Source organism: Sciurus carolinensis, chromosome 7, assembly GCF_902686445.1.
Source record: "Sciurus carolinensis chromosome 7, mSciCar1.2, whole genome shotgun sequence".
NCBI classification, from domain to species: domain Eukaryota; kingdom Metazoa; phylum Chordata; class Mammalia; order Rodentia; family Sciuridae; genus Sciurus; species Sciurus carolinensis.
This window is the reverse complement of record NC_062219.1, coordinates 91,173,996-91,195,891: the sequence shown is the minus strand read 5'-3', so window position 1 is coordinate 91,195,891 and position 21,896 is coordinate 91,173,996. Positions and strand designations below refer to the sequence as shown.

Here is a 21,896-nt window from a genome sequence, read left to right as displayed (position 1 = left end):
TGAGATCTTGTTAGGCCACTTTCCGAGTAAGGTTATTAAATTCTTATGAGAGTTTGGTCTCCTATAAAAGGTGCTAGAGCTTCACGAAAGCATGCTATTACCACTGCTGTGCTGATGCGAATCAATAAGGGAAGAGATTCAACCAGTTTACCTTGGAAACGGAATTTATCGTTTATGTGTTTCTGTATTTATTTTCCTCCTCACCAATAAAGAGAATTGTATTTCAAGCAGACCATTTCTACTGAATTATAAGAATCCAATAGCTGTCTCAAAAAGAGACGAGATCATAAAATGCTGTTGGATAATAAGACATATTTACAAATAATTCCTACATGATTAAGCACATAGATGATTTCTTACATGGAAGAGTATGTCCAACTTATTAACATTTCTCAGAAGGCAAACAGAATAAACAAAAAAGTCATGATGTAAGGATTTATACCCCAAATTTCCTGGAATCACTAAAGATACTTTATCAGTAATTTTCAAATTCATTGTATCATGAATTTTTAAAAATATCCTGTCATTATATATAATTATTTCTATGTTCCTAGTTGTAATAAAGATAAATTATAGTATAGCATCATTGTATTAAAATATATACACTTAATATATTTGTTGAACATTTCTATAAAACATTTTATAAGTTACATCATTTAACAACTTCTTCACTGAAAGTTCAGAACATTTTCAATTTTTCTATAAACTAAGTATGTCCTTTGACTATTTTATGCATTATCCATTTTTAGAAATGCCATAAATTACCCATTTATTTAGCAATCATAGCCAGATACCTAAAAATCATTTCTGTAGGAGTATTTTGAAAAGAAAGACTGTTTTGTTATTGTAACAAACAGCATCTTGGTTCTTCTAGTCGGATATTTAACTCTGACAATAGATCTAAACAATAATTTGTAGGAAAAGAATACCAGCTAATCTCTTAGATTTTCATGATGAATTTCTTAGATTCCTGCTATTTTTAAGATGTTTTTACTTTTTAATGTAAATGTTGTCTAATATTTGTTATTTATTACATACATTTCGATCTTAAATTCTTTGGAAGTTGTTGTCTATCCATTTATTCTATTTCTTTTGGTTCTTAGGGAAAATAAACTGATGTTTTCAAGATCACTGCTAAAATTGTTTTAAATATTCTTCATAATTTCAACTAATGATGTATAATTCTAAAATTCTAATTTCTAATAGTTCATACTAGTTCTAGAAATATTATTGATTGTGAAGACTCCAACCCTTACCCCTCTCACCTCTGTCTTTTCACAAAAAATTTGGCCTACTGAGTGAGAAAATGGAATTTTCAAGTATTCTCACATTTCAAAGAAATATAAAAATCAAAATAAACTCTCAGACCTCCATTTGACCCAGCTATCCCACTCCTTGGCCTATTCCCAAAGGACTTAAAATCAGCATCCTACAGTGATGCAGCCACATCAATGTTCATAGCTGCTCAATTCACAATAGCCAGAATGTGGAACCAACCTAAATGCCCTTCAGTTGATGAATGGATAAAGAAACTGTGGTATATATACACAATAGAATATTACTAAGCCATAAGGAATAATAAAATTATGGCATTTGCAGGCAAATGGATGAAATTGGAGAATATCATGCTAAGTGAGATAAGCCAATCTCAAAAAACCAAAGGGCAAATGATCTCCCTGATAAGCAGATGATGATACATAATGGGGGGTGGGAGGGAGGCAAGAATGGAGGAAGAAGGAACTTTACAGAGGGAAAAGAGGGGTGGGAGGGGTGAGGGAAAGGAAAAATAACAGAATGAATCAAACACCATTACCTTATGTAAATGTATGATTACACAAATAGTACACCTCTACTTCATGTACAGAGAAACAAGTTGTACCCCATTTGTTTACAATAAAAAAAATAAAAAATAACTCTCAGAAATCAGAAGGTTATCAAAATGCCTATGATCTAAGTAACTCCCAACTACATTATGCAGAAAAAAAATTTGCATGTGTGGGGCATGGTGGCCCATGACTGTAATCCCAGGGACTCGGGAGGCTGAGGCAAGAGGATGACAAGTTCAAACTCAGTCACCTTAGTGGTGAGGCACTTAACAACTCAGTGAAACCCTGTCTTTAAATAAAAAGTACAAATAGTAGGGATGGAGATGTGGCTAAGTGATTGAGTGTCCCTGAGTTCAATCTCTGATACTGCTCCCTACCCCGCAAAAAAAGTTTGCATGCAAAATCACTTTGACATTTTTTTCTAATAAATGTAAAAATGAATGAAGAAATCCCATCACTTTTACTCCTGCCTAAATGTGAACCTAGATTATATCAAATCTAATCACCATATTTCAGAGAATATCTGGTTACCTAACAGAATTTACTTGTCTACACCACCTTAAACCAACTAGATGATAGAATTTTTCTCCTGCTAATAAGTCATGTGTTCAGTACTTTCTCCTGTGAGATTTTTTAAATTTTTTAAAATTTTATTTGTTCTAATTAGTGGTACATGACAGTAGAACAGTAGAATGCATTGATACATTTTGATAGATCAGACATAAATAGAGTGTAATATCTTTTTTTCTGATTATACCTATTGCAGGATCAAATCAGTCATGCGTCAGTCATACATGTACTTGAGGTAATAATGTCTGTTTCACTCTATCTCATGAGATTTTGACATATGAGATCTCATTTCAGTTGTCCAGCTGCAGGACTTAAAAGTTGTGTTTTCTCTTTGGAGCTATATATTAGCAAACCATGGTAGTTAAGGGTATTTAAGATTTTGAGAAATTGATATAAGGAGTCTAAATGTTGCTTAACATTTTAATTAAAAGAAATAAATACAAGCTGGGAGTGTTGGTCCATGCCTGCAATCCCAGCAGCTTGAGAGACTGAGACAGGAGGATGACAAGTTCAAAGCCAGTCTCAGTAAAAGTGATGTGCTAAGCAACTAAGTGAGACCCTATCTCTAAATAAAATACAAAAATAGGGCTGGGGATATGGCTCAGTGGTGAAGTGCCACTGAGTTCAATCCCTGGTACCAAAAACAAAGAAAAAAAAAGAAAGAAATATGTATTTCAAACTATTTGGCTATGCTTGAGGCTTAGGGCCTGAGATTTATAATATCAGAAAACGTTTATTTTTGTAACTTTACAGCCTAACACATATTAAGTAATTAATAAAAGCTTATTAAGAATACAGGTTTGTTTTAGAGACGCATGATTTAATTTCTAAATATGGTCATATTTTAATAACAACCTGAATATGTTTATGAATAACAACAATAACTACAATAACTTGACAGCAGGAATTGTTGACCATCATTATCATACAAAACTAATTTTCAAGTACTTAACTGAGAATTTTAATATTACTTATTGAACTGTTCATCAAGCAAGGTAAAGGAACCACTTTAGATACATAGAAATGTGCATTTTGGAACAGGCAATATTTAACACAATTTTTTACTCAATAAATTTAGAACCCTGGTTATACAGAAAAGTAGAAGATGATTTCCAAATTCATAAGCCATACTTCCCTTCCCTTTGATGTTGGTCATCTAGTTGGAGAAATAAGACTTTTAATCGAATAGTTAAAACAAAAGTTCATTATTGGACAAATTAGGGAAGGCCAAACAAACTAGGGAAGGCAGAGGCTCTCGTTTGATGAGGAGGCAGTTCATGGGAGTGGTGTCTTTGGACTTGGAATTGGAGAGGTTCTCTTGTAGGCATGGCTAAAGAGCAGGTCTTTCTTTTGGAGGGAAACAAAGGTGAGGAAGGGTATAGCAGCTTGACTAATATCTATGACAATCAGTAGTGTAGCTTGGCTCTAGGATATAAGCAAACACTGAGAGTTTGTTGAGAAGCAGTAATAGTCTGGGCCTGGATGGTTTTGTGGAAATGCAAAGAAAAGTTGGCTAAAAATGTGGAGCTAATACACACTTTTAAACCAAACTATAATAATTACTGTTACCTACTAATCTAATGATCTGCTTGTCCATATTTTTAAATGTGAACATGTGGTAAAATAACCAATGAAAGTGGATTTTTTTTAACCTTTTGAAAAATTCAATCACATAGTATTTTAACCTTTTATTTCCAGACAAAAACTTCATAATTTACAATTGATTATCAAGAGTCAAGATTAAAGTCTATTTGTTTCTTAATCATCTCCTACTTTGTAATTCTGAATGAGAGAAAAGAAGACAAAAAAACTAGACTTAAGGCAAAGACTTTCAAGGCCTTTCTTTCTTGTAACTTGGATTGTATCTAACTTTCAGTGACTACACCTTTTTATTTTTCTATTTTCTATTTGTTTTTCCCTGGTACTGAGGATTGAATTCAGGGATCATCTACCAGTGAACTACATCCCCAGCACTTTTTATTTTTTGAGGCAGTGTCTTGGTGCATTGCTAAGTCAGGCCTGAAACTTATGATCCTCTTGCCTCAGCCTCCTAAGTAACTGGAATTACAGGCATGCACCACCACACTCTGCAAGACTACTGCTTTTTAACAAGAAGCACAGTGAAAGGTTATCTGAGAAGATATCCCAAAACATGGAAGTCATCATCAGTCATTTGGACTTTATATATGAACTGTTATTTACCTACTACTTCATTTATACCATCAGCATAAAAATATAGGAAAAAATTGTATTTTCACGAGCCATGTACCATGTGCACATACACAATATTATGCTATACCTTATTTCATTTGATTTCATATCTTGCTTTTCATTGCTTTCACCAAAGCAGGTCATCTTTTTATTTGGTTATGCTACTTTTCTTGTGTAACTAATGTAGTATATTATTTTTGCCAATATGAATCAATCATTCATGAAGAAGTTATTCAGAAAGCATCTGATGCTAAAGGTTTACTACAACCCACATTCACCACATGAGAGAACAATAGCAGGAACAATAGTTTGTTTTTCCCTAAGTTCGAATGATCCAATTGGCCTTTATTTTCATCAGAAGTGAAAGCAATAATGTCATCATGAAAGAAAACATAAATGTTTTGAAAATAACCCATTGTGAGATATGGATGGAACCATGTTTATTGTTAAATCTTAGCCTTCATAACAACTGTAAGAACAGGAAGATTTCTCATTTTCAAACACTTGGAATATGAACATTGGCAAAAGAAACTCGCTTGACTAGATAAGAGTTGGCATATATCAATTACAAATTTGAATTCTCTTAGATGTGAATAATAGAATTAGAATATTCAAAAAATACCACCATAGTGTTGTTTTTCCACTGAAAAAAAATTATTAGCATATCTTATATCTTACAGAGAATTTAGTTATATGGCAACTTACATTAATCTACATTTCTAAAAAATATAATTTTTCAGATAAGTTATATTAACAATAATAATCAACTATTCTATTTTAAACTTTTGGTTACATATGAATTATGTAATCAAGTCCATAAATTATTTGAGAATTTCTTTTCTTAAATACTGTAACCTATGATAAGGTATTGATGATAAACAGTTACCTCAGTAGAGAATATTGAAATTTAATTTGTATTGTAAATATTTTTGAGATCTGTAAGTCACTTTCCAGTGATAACATGAAGTTACTTAAATTCTATCTTGAAAAATAAATAGTTGACTAGTATTTATATTTCAGAAATCTTTAAAATTTTAACTTGACACTTTTAAAGTTAGCCCAGCAAGGTCCACCTACATTACTCAAACACTTAAATTTCAGGCTCATACTCCCTGTGCAAATGAACCATTTTTCCTTAGAAAAGAGATTGCAGATTGTTTACATGCTGCCACTGAGTTCAATAATTGTCTTCTACTAGAACAGATTATATAATTACTCTGTACTTCAGAGGTAGACATGGAATGATTTTTTTGGTCTCATTTGCTCTCTCAGTGTCAAAGCTACCTTACTGTGAGCAGTAGAGCCCCAAACTGTTTTTTGGAAACATCTACTCTAAAATGCTGAAAATAATAAACATATATACAAAATACACAAATTGTAAATTGAAATGGAAAGAAAAATTACCACTAACTTCTTTTGTTCTTTTAGATCCAAAAACATTTCAATCGCATATAATAACTTTAAATATTTGATAGTGAATGAGTCTAGATATAACTTTCTAAATAGCCAATATCAAAAATCATTAACTGATATATAAAATTAGGTATTTTTTATGAGGCTGATGAAAACTAGCTTAGCTAGCACATAACTATACAAATACATGAATAGAATGAAAGGATGTTGGGCAGTAATGGAAAATTGTGATGGATTTTATAAGATCAAACCAACTGACATTTTATGAAAATTTCCATTTTCTACTTTGGATTCCATTTTCTACTTTGTATATTATCTAAACTAACAAAAAGGAACACACATTTAGATTTCTCAGGGGACATACCCTCAAGTAGAATATCTAGAAAGAGTTTCTGACAGGTCATTCTATTGGGTGTCATAGTTTATGCTGGAATTTGCCAGAACAGACTAACAAGTGTACTCATCTTTTTTCCTTACATAAAGATAAGAGTTGATAGAATTACTGCTTACAAAATACATTGTAAAGTAAATTATAATAGTTTAACAGAAAAGTATTTAAAAGTTGATGAGAAAACAAGTTGACAATAATCTGGTGACATTTTTTATTCCCCAAAACTTGACTTTATTAGATCTGGTAACATATCCTCACTAATCATATTTCTCATGTATTAAAGACCTACTCTTTAGAGCTCAAAAATTTTCTCAGCATAAGAGAAAGTACCACAATATCTTTCCCTTTAGGAATTCCCTTCTCCCTCTTATACTCTTATGAGCCTGAACCAACACATATTATATGCATTAGGTTTTGTTTTTTTATTAAAATTACTTTACAGCAACAGTTCAATAAGCACAAAACCCTCAGAATTTCAAGCATATGAATTTTTTAAGCATATGAATTTTTAAAATTATATTACATAGAAACTATTCTTTTTTTCAATTTTTTTCCCCTTACTCATTTGCCTCTGAGATAGTTACAGAGTTTGGGAACTTAAGAGTTTTACTATAAAAACTTTAAGTAAAACCTAGGATCCTTCTTTTTTTGATAAAGAGATAACATTGTGCTACATGAGATTAAGAGAACAGTGAGGAATTATTTGGGTCAGGGCAGGAAAGAATCAGAATTACCAGGGCCACCATTTTCTCTTGAGATTTTTAGGACACCAAGGGTAATCTCATCTTTGGAGGAAAATATAGTCCATCAGATGAATGTCTCAGGGAAGTTAGGTTACATAGACCTTTTCAGCCTTTTGACTCAGATCAAGTGTAGGAAAACTAGGTTACAGAATGATTCATTCCTCTAGAAAAAATACTGAAAACATGTGGGGTGATTTCTAGACAGTAAAGCGGCAGCTGCTATCCAGTCTGGAAGCTCTTTCTGAACAAACTCAGTTAACACTGTGGTTGTATTTTTTCTGATGTATTGCTCCAGAATATTATCAGAAACAAGTACAGTATTTCTGTTAATTACGTTGACTTAAAACCTGATGTGTCATTTCACTGACTGTTATTGTTTCTTGAAACCTTGTTCATGTTTATAGGTCCTCTGACTTGAGTTTAGAAATATTCCAAGCAGATCAGCCTAGAGCATTTAGAAATGTGAATTTAATCAGTAACTTCTAGGTATGCATAGGAACATATTGCATGAGACAGTAATGTAATTTGTGAGAAATGTCTACACACAAGCTTTCATATACCTTTATTCTGTCTTTAGAATTTGGAATGATGGGAGATCATACAATTAAAAGTCAGCGACCTCGATCTGTTCATGAAAAAAGGGTCCCTCAGGAACAAGCTGATGCTGCTAAATTTATGGCACAAACTGGTAATACGTTAGTTACATTTTTCTATTTATTGTTGTTAATTTAATGAAACCACTGCATGTTTTCATAATCTTTTGCTACACATTTGTCAGTTTTTGGAGCTGATTTTTTTTTGAGCCATTTATTTTTGTCACCAGTTAAAGTCCATAAATAAAGTAGCTGTGAATTGAAAAGTACACAAGAAATGTGTAAGAATTATTTTGTTTTCAGTATGGGACATTTAAGATTTACATATTATTGTTTGTTTATGTTAGTTAATCACTCAAAAAGTACCATTAAGCTTTAAAAGAAAGAAAACAGTTATTTCTTCAAAAATTAATTGAGGTGGAACTTTCAAGAATTAGAATTTTAAATAGGACTTTAGATGATGATGAAATTTAACAAAATTCAAAGTATTGAATGTTTTTTCAATTGTACTATCTATAAATATTAGTCGATGGAGAACATGTATAGAAATTAGAACACTATTTATAATTTAATGTCATTTAAAAATCATTTAAAAAGAATTTTGTTATAGACTAAATACTAAATAGTTGTCTATTAGTGTTATAATACAACTCCAGATAATTAAATGTCAACAAAATTAATTTATGATTTATAAAATTTATATTTATAAATCAACTAGATTATTTTTAAAAACTCTCCAATTATATATATACACATACACACAAGACTGGAAACTATATTCTGTTAAATAATTTCTGAAATGCATAAATGTAAATATTCTGAGTATCATACATTAAGCTATAGAGTTTGATCAAATAGATGAATTCATAATTTGGCTCATCATAATAAGTGGGCTATAATTCCATCTGATACATTGCATGTGGCATCTCCTTGGATGAAAAACTGTTTTAAATTTTATTATGAACATTTTCAGCTGTTGCCTTTATTTTAGGAAATTTAAATCTTAGAGTTTTGTTATTTTTTATAAAATTTTATTCATTCAATCTTGACTATTTTAATGTTAGAAAAATATCAAATACATGACCAACTTTCTGACATGATTATCAGACTGATTTTGATGATATTCCTCCCCAAAATACATATTTCCTTCAGTTCACATTTTCTATTCAAAGCACTAGCTCCCAATCTACAATGTAAGAATGCAAATGCTGTTTATGAATTGTGTTCTTGGTAATAGGTGAGTAGTAAATTTTAAGACATCAGTTGCAAGTGGGTCACAGGAAGTTTAGAATAAACTCTATAAGGAACATATTTTTAGTTGTTTAGAAATATATGTTACAGTCAATACAAAAATGTAGAACACTTGCTTATCTGGATAGCTTCTGGTACACCTTCTTATTTAAATGAGGGTGATTATAATTTTTACTATTTACTTGATCAAGTTCAACGATGATACCAGACTCAGGCAAATTTCCTTTGTCTTTAACAAGGAGCAAAAAATCTCAAATTTTGAGCAGATATCAGTAGATACTTGACTCTAAATCAAGGATAGGAATGGGCAGACTTAGCCTCATAGGCAGCATCTCATTGGGGCATTTCTGCAAGATTAGAGTGTCCTTTGTGCAAAAGAGGTGACAAATATTAGTTTACTGAAGTTCTTGAAAAGTGAGTCAGTGAGAGAACAAAATGGAGAAAAATAGTTTTAAATTTTCAATAGTTTAGTAAAATTAGTTTATGCATTAAATATTATGATATTTGGCCAGGAGTCTTTGTTCAAATTCAGTTTTGGGATGTGCCTATTATATATACCAAGAATAATCACAATTTGTACCCAAAACTCTTTTGGCAAATTAACACTTCAAGAAATATTGATTTTGTTAGGCAGAAATTACTGATTTCAAATTTTGCATTTATTCATTCTTTTCTCATCATTGTTTTATAGCTAATATATATTTGTAGTAACACATGAATTGATAAATACATAAATCACTTTTAAATAAATCCGTGAGGAGCTTTAAAACCACTTCCCCATGTTGTTAAAAATGACTTAGAAAAGGCAATCAACTTCAGAATAAAGATTCTCAGAATAAAGGTGCTTGAATTAATGAATAATGAATATTTATTTTTTCCATTTTAATTCAAAGATAGTGTAAGCAAATATAAATACATGTATAATACCTATTTTAAAATTAAATTCCTACAATAGTGGGATAAAACTCAAAAGCTGAATTATTTTAATAATTTTAAATAATTTATAATTTGATCATATGTCATTATAACTAAAAAGAGAAGATCATTTTCCTTAAATAGTTCTTGAATTTTTTTTTAGGTATTAAGGTAGTCTAAATAAATACAGGTGTCACAGCAAAATTTTATAAATTAAGATTAATTTACAAAATTTCTCCATTTTTCTCAGGTCAAAATATTCCCATTACATATAAACAATTATAAAAAATTTGCTAACTAATTTGAGAACAGGAATAATGCAAAAGAGATAAATAAACATAAACCACAACATAATATTTTATATTAATCATGAAAAAAGAAAGCAAAATCCATCACAGTTTATAATTTAAAAATTAATTCTCAGAATGAGTAACCTACTCTCCTGTATCAATGTGATCAGTAAGCACTGTAATAAAACAAACAAACTTTGTAAAATAAGAGGGACAATTTTTAAAGTAATGCTTTCATGTAATGTTTTAACTATATCAAAATAACTTGATTATTTTTGTCAGTCCAATAATTAAGCTACATGAACTAGAACATAAATTATGATGGTCTGAGAGCCTGACACTATCTGATTAAGAGAAATTAAATTACAAAATGTAGATATAGATATTTAAGATAGACATCTAAATTAAATGCCAATAAGATGGCCTAAGACACCTTAATTACACTTAAAATACATTTTAGCATCAGTCATCAAATGAATTTATAAACATGTTTAGAAAGGTAGTTTTTTATTACAACAGGAAAAACAGCCCATTTTAGGAATTCATTTGTTTTAGGAATACATTTATACTATCTAAGATAGAAAAATAAATTTAAAATTGTGCTCCTAATTTCATGATATTAACATACTAGCAAAATTTTATCTTAATATTTTGTTCTTAATCTAAAATTTATTCTTACACATCTCATTCAATCCTCACAAAAGGGTTTTAAGGTAAACGTATTGCTCCTTTTATTGAAAAGATTCACAGAGAATCTTTTCAATAAAAGGAGAAATAAAGTTGCTTTCTCAAAGTCACAGAGTCCAGTAGCTCATCACATATAAGTCTTTTGACATTAATTGCAAGACTTTTCCAGTTTCCTTTCATCTTTTGTTCCAAGATAAAGAGCCTTAATACTGGCTTAAATAAAGAAGTCATCTACATGATCTTCAATACCCCTTCTCAGTTACAAGTTAGGACACCAGATCAGTTTGTGTTATCTCCAAAGACACATATGTTGAAAATGATAGACTTTGTCTTATACTTCAGTATTCTAATGTCAGTATTTTAAAATACTTTCCTTATAAAGTATATTAACTATTTCTTACAATGACTCAATATACTCAAGTAGAAGAGTATTCACACCTTTATGAAGATGAAAGTGTCAATATGCAATTATTTAGTGAAAATGTCATTTGGAAGAGTCTTTGAATCATACCAAGAGTGTTTTGGCATATAGGTCACTATTATAGTGATGAATTTTGATTCAAAATTTGAAAGCCAGTATGGGTTTTAATTAATTGATTAATTAACTAATTTGATTTTCAATCCACAAAATGAACCATCAGTTTGAGGGAGAGTGAAGAAGGTCAGTTCTCAGCATTTATTATCAACCTTTCATGATGTAGGAACCACTGCTTAACTTGTTGAGCATCATTGAAGCATTATATATTCAAAACTTCCAAATTTTTAAATATTTGAACAAAAATACACTAAAAAGTAGACCTTGATCCTAATTCATTGCTCTGTTTAATTAAAGTATGTTTTTCTGTCATTATGACAAAGCAAGGGGAATAGGACTGCTTTGTGGCAAAATAGAACTAATTTATCCATACCCTTTATCATTTCACTTATTATAGAATTCACAATGTTCATAATTTTCTTGCTTAAAATAACATACAGCCATAATATTTATACATCATTTAATCTCATTACAAATAGGTTGGGAGATCATTAAAAATTGCATTGTATTTTTCCTAACTTTAAGCTTACATTTTCATTGTGAAATGTACATGTGTGTATATATAGATACAGGTGTGGATTTTTTTAACCATTGTCATATTATTGGGATTATAAAATGATGACTTTCATTTTGCTAGAATATTCTTTCATGTAAAAGAACAAAATATGAGACATGGCTTTAAATATACTTCAAATAGTAATCCAAGGACACTTTATGACATTAGTATGTTATATAAATTCATGAAGGTAAAAATACTGAAGTAATAAAAAATGATATTTACTACCTCCAGAATAACCACTGATTACAATATCAAAAAGAAATCCTATCTGATAGATCATATCGTCCCCGTTACCACAATCTGTGCCCTTGTGATATATGACTGGCAATCTGTGCATCATTATTTCTGCCTCTGAGTGCACAATGCAAAGCAGTATAAGAGCAAATATTTCATAACCATGCTATTCAAAATGTGGTGTATGGACCAGTGCTTATATGCAAACTTGTTGTTCCGTTGAACCCTCAAGGAATATGCAGATTACACCAGAATGTAAAAATCGGCTACATCATCAAGCACAAGTTTTATTTCAGCTGAATCTATTTTTCTATCTTTCTTTTTGTAGACCAGATTTCTCAAACAAGAAATCAGTTTGTTGTATTGTACTCTGGTCCAAACTCCTCTTTTTACCTGGGCACCAGTTTGTGGAATAACTGCCTTGAATATCACTGAAAATAATATTTAAATCATTTGTTTACTCTTCAAAGAAAAAAGAACAAGAAATAAATTACTATTACTATCCTTTTAATTCTATTCCAAAGGCAAATTCTAGACAGAATAACTATAAAATATAGTTAAATTTCTCCTTGATCTATATAATCAATGATGAAAAGTTTTCAGAAACACCTTGTCTATAAAATTTTTCAACAGCTAAATAAATGGTTAACTTAGTTACTGCTAGCAGTTATATGATGCAATTTGAATTTGGAGAGAAGCAATGACAAGTCAAACCAGTTTTAAAATTCATCCTGGAGGTGATGCTAGAATAGAATTAGAAGCCCACTGCAATGGTCTTTAAAGTGCCTGAACTGCATCTCCTTGGGTCATGAATTTAAATAATAATAGAAATGAGACATAGTTGCAGGATGAGGCCAATTTCAAAAAGTTAATGAATTCAGACATTATTTAACTTCTTGGGGCCCTATTTTGGAATAAATTTTAGGTTCACATTAAAATAGAAATTATAGAGGAATTCTTCAATTTGAGTAAATATCACTTCTCTAGATGATAGGTGAAATTGTAAGCAAAAAGTTTTTAACACCACAAAACACATAGCTATCATAGGATGGAAAAATAAGAGTTTCACTTGGAGTAACTTACAAGTAAGTGTTAGTGTTCAACACAGTTAAATAGATTCAAATTCTCAGGTCTCCATTTATCTAGCATTAGAAAGGGTGTTATGAAAAAAGGACCAGGTGTACACCAATGTATTCCTGTTCAACAAAACCATGCAGTGAGCTCAGACATACATTGAGTTTCTTTTCTGTCAAAGTACAGAAACTTAGATTGACTTGAAGAGAATTGCTTCAACTATAATTATTGAAAAATGCTGACTTGTTCCTTGTTAGTAGGACAGTGGAATTTGTGAAGAGAAGCTTTACTAAAAAGATTAAAACCAATTTGGTCTTTGTATCAGCATTTTATGTGTCCCTCTTTAAATTAATTTTTCTCTGAAATGTTTTCTCGTACCTTTTGATGTACTATCATACTTTTTCATTTAAATTATTCATGCATGTCATAATGTCAGTTTGGTATAATGCTTATGAGATGAGTATTCAAGACAGTATTTCATGTTTATTTGTTGTCTTGCACACAGGTGAATCTGGTGTGGAAGAGTGGTCCCAGTGGAGCACATGCTCAGTTACTTGTGGTCAAGGGTCGCAGGTGCGAACCAGAACTTGTGTATCACCTTACGGGACACACTGCAGCGGCCCATTAAGAGAATCAAGGGTTTGCAATAACACTGCCCTCTGTCCAGGTAGTGTTAGCAGCAACTACAACTGTGGATGTTATTGAATTATGTCATGCTACACATTTGGAACGATTTGTTATTTTCATCTGAACTGGGTGTAGACATTTTAATTAGAGTGGATAAGTGTAATTCTTATTCGACTGTGATATTTTATTATGTATGTGATTATTTCAGAGTACTGAAGAAGGTACATAAGTGACTGACTTCCTGTGGCAAATACCAGCTTCACGTTTCTGTATCTGCTTTTTCTAGGCTAAGGTTTAGATATCTTTCCTGTATGTTATATGGCAAAAATGTCCAGTTGAATGTTTGAGTTAAAATATAATTTTCCAGCATGCTAGAAATATGATATGTAGCCATTGTTTAAGTCAGAGATTAACACAGTCTTTCAGTCAGCCATTTTTCTATCATTTATCCAACTCTATATGGAAAAGTAGTGTTCCTGATGAAAGACCTGTTATTTTATCTCCTTTATTTCCTTGAAGTAATTACCCTCATAAGAATCATCTACTTTTTTGTAAAATTAAATTATTGATGAAAAAGAGATCTTTCATGTTTACTGGAGCACTGCATACCCACCAAGGATCAGATTTTTTTGTTTTGTTCTTATATTTATGTCCACATGCATTTAATAGGTGTTTTTTCCCTCTCAGACCACTGATTTATATGTAAAAATAAGTACTAGTAGGAATTTGACCTTTCTTTTAAGAAGTCCAAAGCACAGAATGTTAGGAGTCCACACACTTATATTTTGTCCTAAACATTTGGTGGATAGGTGACTGCAAACTTCTTGACTACTGCAGTTGACTCTGGACTTGCACAGTCTTTCCATAGGCCTCCAAAAGAGAGTAGATATACATGGACTGGTGCTGTAGTAAGCCTTGCACTTGCTAAGTCATGCTTAAAAGTTTCCTGGTGAGTTCCATTTCCAGAGATGGCTGATTCTGCAGTTACTTAAAGCAAGAGTAGAGAGTGGGTGGCATGGAAGAAAGGTAGGAATAAACCTAATTTCCTAACAGAATAGGCAAGTGTGGTCCATTAAAAGACAGTCTGAAGGAGCTTGCTGTTTAATGGGTATAAAGTTTCAGATTTGCAAGATAAAAAAGTTCTGAAGATCTGTGTCATACCTATATGAATATACCTAGCATTGCTGAATTATGCACCCCAAATTGCTTCAATGGTAAATTTTATGTTATGTGATTTTTATCATGAAAATGAAAACATGGGGGAACAGGAAGGTAAAGGAAGTGGAGGGAAGAACGTGTAGCAGGAATCAATGATGGAATGAGATAGGAGATCTTAGAACTGGGAGGTAGGAAAGCAGTAGATGAAGAAAGAAAGTTAAACAGGGCAAAACTCTGAAAATAACAATAATTGCCTCTGAAAAACAAGAACATTAAATAAGGGCCAGTGGAAGTAGACTAGATGAGGAAGAATATGAAGTAAAAAATAAAAGATTCAGATAGAAAAAATACTTAAGGAGGTTAAGAAGGGAGAAGACAATGAGAAAACGGCTTAAAAATAGGGGTCAGAGAGCAGGGTCTAGACACACAAGTCAGGAAAAGGAAAACGACTGGAGAAGAAAGGACCTGCAGATTCTAGAAATGAAATCTTCAGACCACAAGAGTAAATACTTGTGGATATTCATTTGAGTCTAAGTAGAGTGGACCCTCTGGGAGAACACGTATATCAGTGCCTACCTACGGTATTTGCACCGTGGGCCCCACAATCAAGTTTTGTGTTCTTGTGAATGATGGAAGTGTTCCTTGAAATTAAAGCTGCCCTGGCTACATAAGTTATCTCATAAGTATCTGTTTAATAGCCAAGAGCCTTTCAACATAATAAGGATAGAGTCTAACAGCAAAGAGCATATGACTGAGTCCCAAAGATTTTCATTCAGAGGTACATGTCCACTCACCAGCTATGCACTTTCATAAACTGACATTTGGAAATCTCCATCTTTCTGCCAGAGGCTGCTGATTAAGCATCCACTGGGAGACAATAGCATCTGTAGCAGGACCAGAGTCCTTCTCCGACGTGCAACTGCCAAAATCCTTCCTCTGTCTGGTGGCCAGAAAACTGAGCAGTGTTCTCTGCTTATAAAGTTTTCCTTGATTTCTTAAGCCTTTTATTCTTACATCTGTAGAAAAGATATATGCAATTATTAGTTCCTTTTTACCTTCAAAGGAAATTTGGTTGAATAATACTGATAAGAAAAGTTTATCTTTTCATCATTGTTATAGTTCAATTTGTTTAAAGAAAATGAATTTTGTTTGTTTATATTTAATTTTCCAAATTTGAAGATAAGCAACTTCATAATTTTAAAAAAGTAGGATAAGCAGACCTGCAATATGAAATTGTGATTTATTTTACATGGTTATTATATGTGTTATGAAATATTTTATGCTCACTATTACAGTTAATTATTTGCCAAGCTGGTAAAGATGTACCATTTAATATATTATGAAAATAGTGAATTTTAAAATAGTTTAAAATTTAACCAGTATTTTAAACAATGTTAACATGTTTCTAAAATAATAAATTCCCAAGAAAATTAGCTCAGAAACAAATAACCAACTTGAAATACTGTGGAAACTCAAATGTATTTAGCACTTAATTAACTAGTATGACACAAGAAACAAATTGAATATTAAAGGCACTTTCCATGAAAGATGTGATAGAATTAAAGCGTATATTTATTTGTACTATAAAAGATAGTGTTATAAATTAACTTTTACTCATATTATTCAACTTTCAAAGAATTTTTAAAAATTATTAATACTGTTACTTCTAATATGAATCCTGAGATTCCTGACCTTTTGTAAAATTTTTGCCTTGACATAATGCTCTCTTTACCAGTTCTTATTATTTAGAGTAGAAAAGTATAGAATAAACAGAAAGAAAATTGAGAAAAAAGCCTACATTCAATTCTGTATTTACTGTCCTGATTAAGTTAGTCTAATGGTCTAATGTGCGGTTTTCCAACCTTTGCCAGTTGGCTGTTGGCTTTTTTGACCCTGATAAATCTTGGTTGCAGGGAGCCTGTCCTGTGTGATTTGAATGTCTAGCAGCACCCCTGACCTCTCACTAGGTACCTCTAGCCCTTGATCTTTCTCTAAGTTTTGATGCCCAAAAATATTTCCAGACATTACCCAGTGTCTCCCGGGGGCAAACTTGCCCCTGGTTGAGAATCACTGATCTATGCCCTATGTATCCTAATTCTATAGATGTTCATGTAGGCTAATAATAGGTTTGGATTTTACTTTTGTAAATGTCATTGTTGTCATATCCATTTTATTAAGGAAAACACTTTTCACTTAAAGGGGTTATTTTACATACAGCAAAATCTAAATCATAGATATTTTTATTAGTTATTATTTTTTATTTTTGCAGATATTTATTTCAAAAATCTGGTGATAATATATTTTATGTGTTTCATATTTTTTAAATTACATCTCTGGTTGACCCAAAGAAGAGATATGATAATATAACTGGTACCAAAGATAAAGACAAAAACTGTAAAAATGGATAAAGTTATTTAAGTTAAATGGCTTTATTATGATTATTTTTTGAAATTGACTATATAATTTATATATTTTCATATTTTGCTGAAAAATAAAAAAAAACTTATGTAACAACTCTCCCATTAAAATGAAAACATCTAATCTTTAATAGTCTTATAGTGACTCTATTATGAAATATGTGCTATAATTTCCCATTAATTCAATACTATCTAAAAGAACAAATTGTTAATAACTTATTATCTTTGTCAAAAGAAAAACATTTTTAGTTTTTATGAAATGATGTGAATAAGTCATGAAATGTCACCATGTAACAATAAAGACTGTTAAAAAGTACTAAGTAACATTAATTTTTGATGAATCCTGTTTCATGATTTAACTAAACCACAAAGATTAATCAGTATTTTTCGAGATTTATGGAGAAAATTTGCCAGTTCAGCAAATTTTTTTTCTGGTATTGTGCAATGCATATTAAAGTAATACAAATTTATAGAATAGGAAATGAACAGAACCATAAATATGAATCAGATAGTGTCAACACTCTATGTAGAAAATGGAAGAAGACGGGTTGTTTTTAAATGGAGAAATCTTTGTAATTGTAAAGTACAAAAGTCAATAAAAATATAAATTTTACATAAAAATACATTCATGCAAATTACTTTTAAATATCCCATAAGCATATATATATACATACATGCATACATATTAATATGCATATATTTAAAAACTATGTATATGTATATTTAAAATTAAATATCATCTTACTATGTATACTAACAGTAGTGGAGACAAAATGGTTTAGGTTTTTCCAACTTTTCTTGGGAAAAATTTTAAAAATATTAATTTATTTCATTTTCTTGTTCTTTTTCTATGCTATTTTAAAATATTTTCCCAGCATATAGCATAGACTTTTTATGAATTTAAATATTACTCAATTTTGGCTAATTTTTCATATATTTGAACATATTTTCACCACTAGTTGAGGTAACTTAATAACATATATTGAAGAGAACAGTGTACCTCACTATTAAGGTGTCACATTTGTGGGTTTATTTTTAAATTTATTTATTTATGTTTTAAACTGACATGTAAAATTGCATATACTTATGTATTACATAAGGTTTTGATGGATATGCACGTTGTGAAATTTTGAAATCTAGCTGTTCTCAATGACAACATATTATATTCTTAAAATATAATGTTAAGTAGTCTCACCACAGAAATGATAATCATATGTGATAATGCAGTTTCCAGTTAGCTAAATTTAAGTATATTATGATGTTTTTAAGGTAACAACTTGGTCAGCATATACATGAAGAAAATTCTAGATGTGTTGTATTTACTCGCAAAATTCCTCTGTCACTTTATATGAACTTGGGCTTACCCTGCCAATAATGAAGAGAAAATGAACAAATATTTTTTGACATTTTTTTTACTATAAATTTTACCCTCTCCACTCTTCCCAGTGAGTGGCATTTCACTCTTCTGAACCCTTGAACTTAGAGTCTTCTAAGGCGAGAAGCTCACCTCTAGACAGAGGCTTTTCCATAAGTGCTATGACTTACTACTCCAAATATTAAGATTGGGATGACAGCAGTAATTTGAACATTCAAAGAAGGGATCTAAATTTTGAAGCCTGGTGGTCTTTTGTAAAAGATATCAATATTTATTCAGAATTGTTATTATGAAGGAACACAGATTATGTTGTTATGTCTGCTCAAGTTTGATTCATGGTAGTGAAATATTTGAAGTCTTGGTATATCCATAGTTATGTGTCATAACCTTTGTTATAGAATTTGGTTTGTTAATGGAATTTATATCAATTAGGAGTATTTCCAGTTTCCCCAAGTTGTCAGAGAAGGAAGAGGGTCTTCTGATTTTCATGGTCATTAGAAAGAGGTCCTCACGTTTATCACTCATTTTGAAGTGGGGGAAAAAAGAGGATCTTATGCGAGTAGACACAGTGTTAAAAATGACCCTCTTATGCAAAGGTGGTTACTTTAAACCAAAAATTTTTAATAAAATATATTGATTTTCTAAAATAAAATTTAAAACCTGTTAAAATATGTACCATTAATTTTCAGATATGTTTTTCTGATTTAGTAAAGGTTATTAATTCTGATACAAGTATTAGAAGAATTAGTTTGGTCCTTGGTGATTTAAATGTAAATTTAACTTCAGAGGTTCATCTCTGATATTAGAAATTTAGTTTTCTATATTCTACCTTAGTGAATCTTACTTTGAATTAAAAATAACTCATGTTTTTTGAACTTTTTGACATGAGCAGTAAAAATGCAGAAAAAAGTGCATACAGTTTTCTATTATTTTAACAAATTTTAAATCTTATGGAAAATAAGACTGTTACTGCAACTGAATTTTAAAAATACCTTCATACTTTATTCAATGGATTTTTTTCTTAATCATACAGAAAATAATCTTGGGCTTTATCATTGGCTGTGGTTATTGAAGCTTCTTTGCTTTATTACAGTACATGGAGTTTGGGAGGAATGGTCACCATGGAGTTTATGCTCATTTACATGTGGTCGAGGCCAAAGAACACGAACAAGGTCGTGCACACCTCCCCAGTATGGAGGGAGACCCTGTGAAGGACCAGAAACACATCATAAGCCTTGTAATATCGCCCTCTGTCCAGGTGAGCATATTTGCATTTGATTACCTTTGCATTTATATACTTTTTATATGTCCTTAGTGTACACAGGATATAAAAGGAATAGAACTCTTTTAGTCCCATTGGAAAATGTGTTCCCTGGTTGTTGTTTCTTGCCCCAAACAGGGTAGTTCCCAGACTCTGCCATTTGTAACAATGTATATTCTCTTGAGTGAGTACAAATCAAGGTTCACCTTTATTGGATTTCTACAATGTGTATATTAATTTTTTCCAATGACATTTTATCTACACTAGAGTTCCCCTTCTGGGAAAATTACAAGATTTCTTAAGATATTGAGATCGATTATTTCTTTCATACTATAACTAGAGAGGTTTGATTTAGTGGCAATTCTCCCCCTGTCATTCCTTCACACTCATACAATTAAGGAATGGGAATGTGTCACTGACCATGTGTGAAAATGACAGATACATACTAGAATATTGGACTTTCCAGAACTACTGCTGACTGCATACAATGATTAATCATAAATGATGTACAATATTTATGTGATTGTGAAGATTGTATATTCTGTTCTTGGAACATATTTGTGTTGTTTTAAATTTTTCTTTCTATTTCAACTCTATTCTATCTTTGTTAATTTCACCAATTATGCCAGAGATAAGTCTTCATAACACTATTATTTAGATTATTCACAGATTCAAACATAAATACCTCCAAAATGAATAGGACTGAGCTTCATTTTCAAGAGGCTCTCAATTTGGGGGTAAAATACGAACATAAATGACAGACTCCCAGGAAGAGATAGATGTGGATGATGCATGAAACGCTATCAACAATGGCAAAGACTACAAAAAGCTTTTTGGGAGATTCATCAACTTTTGGGGAAATTTTCTCTGTTTGTTCCCATATTCTGCATATGCAAACAATGTAGCTAGAATCTGTTATGTTTATGAGGCAATGATTCAAAGCTCTGGAAATTTTAGGTATTTAAATTATTTGAAGAGTGGGAAAAACTATCCAATATATAGATAAGCAACACTCATATAACAAGCTAAATTCTTCCCTTTACTTCAGAGAAAGACTACTAAATATTTATACTTAGTGGCATACAGTTAGGGATAAAATAATTTTGTTGAGTAGGACACTATGAATAATATGAATTATGAATATAATTCATACAAGTCAATAGTATTGGGAAATCAAAATCATAATTACTTATTTGTAAATCTCTCACAAAGTATCAGTTTATCAGATTGGTTTCATTCTTTCTATATATAAACACATAGATGGGCACACACACACACACACATTCATATCCCTATCTTTTCTCTAAGGGTTTGGAAAAGTTTACTCAAAGTTTTGAATTTTTAAAATGTATATGTTTTGCAGTTACATTTATAGAGAATCAAATATAGCACACTCATATTTGTTTATGGTATATGGAAAAACAAATATTGGTAAATAAAAAGTAATAGATAACTAAAGAATCTGTTAATACTTTGGTTTTTATTACTATTTTTACCTCAGTTGGTCTCCATGAGTACAAAGATATATAGCATCATTGATCAATTAAGAGATTATAATTCATATTTTTCATAATCTACTTTCCATGAAGGACTCTTTCAGGAATAAAATTCTTGGGCATTAGGGTGTAGGGAGGCTATACTGTGAGAATTCAGACGTGGAGACTCATTTCCTAATAGTTGTGGCTCTATCATTCAAGCAGTAACCATATGTGTTTTCAAGCTGGTTGGTGTTTAATGGTATTATACTGTCCTTGTAAGCACTCTAA

General features: G+C 31.0%; 1 protein-coding gene across 3 annotated transcripts in view; it reads left to right on the top strand.

The window, feature by feature from the left end:
* Window positions 1–21,896, top strand: part of Adgrb3 (adhesion G protein-coupled receptor B3) — a 680,206-nt gene that overhangs the window by 259,770 nt on the left and 398,540 nt on the right. For all 3 annotated transcript variants that reach the window (XM_047557982.1, XM_047557981.1, XM_047557980.1), the window contains 3 exons: window positions 7,732–7,842; window positions 13,798–13,959; window positions 19,963–20,127. In XM_047557982.1, coding sequence (XP_047413938.1) covers window positions 7,732–7,842; window positions 13,798–13,959; window positions 19,963–20,127 — 438 coding nt within the window. The remainder of the gene's footprint in view (window positions 1–7,731; window positions 7,843–13,797; window positions 13,960–19,962; window positions 20,128–21,896) is intronic.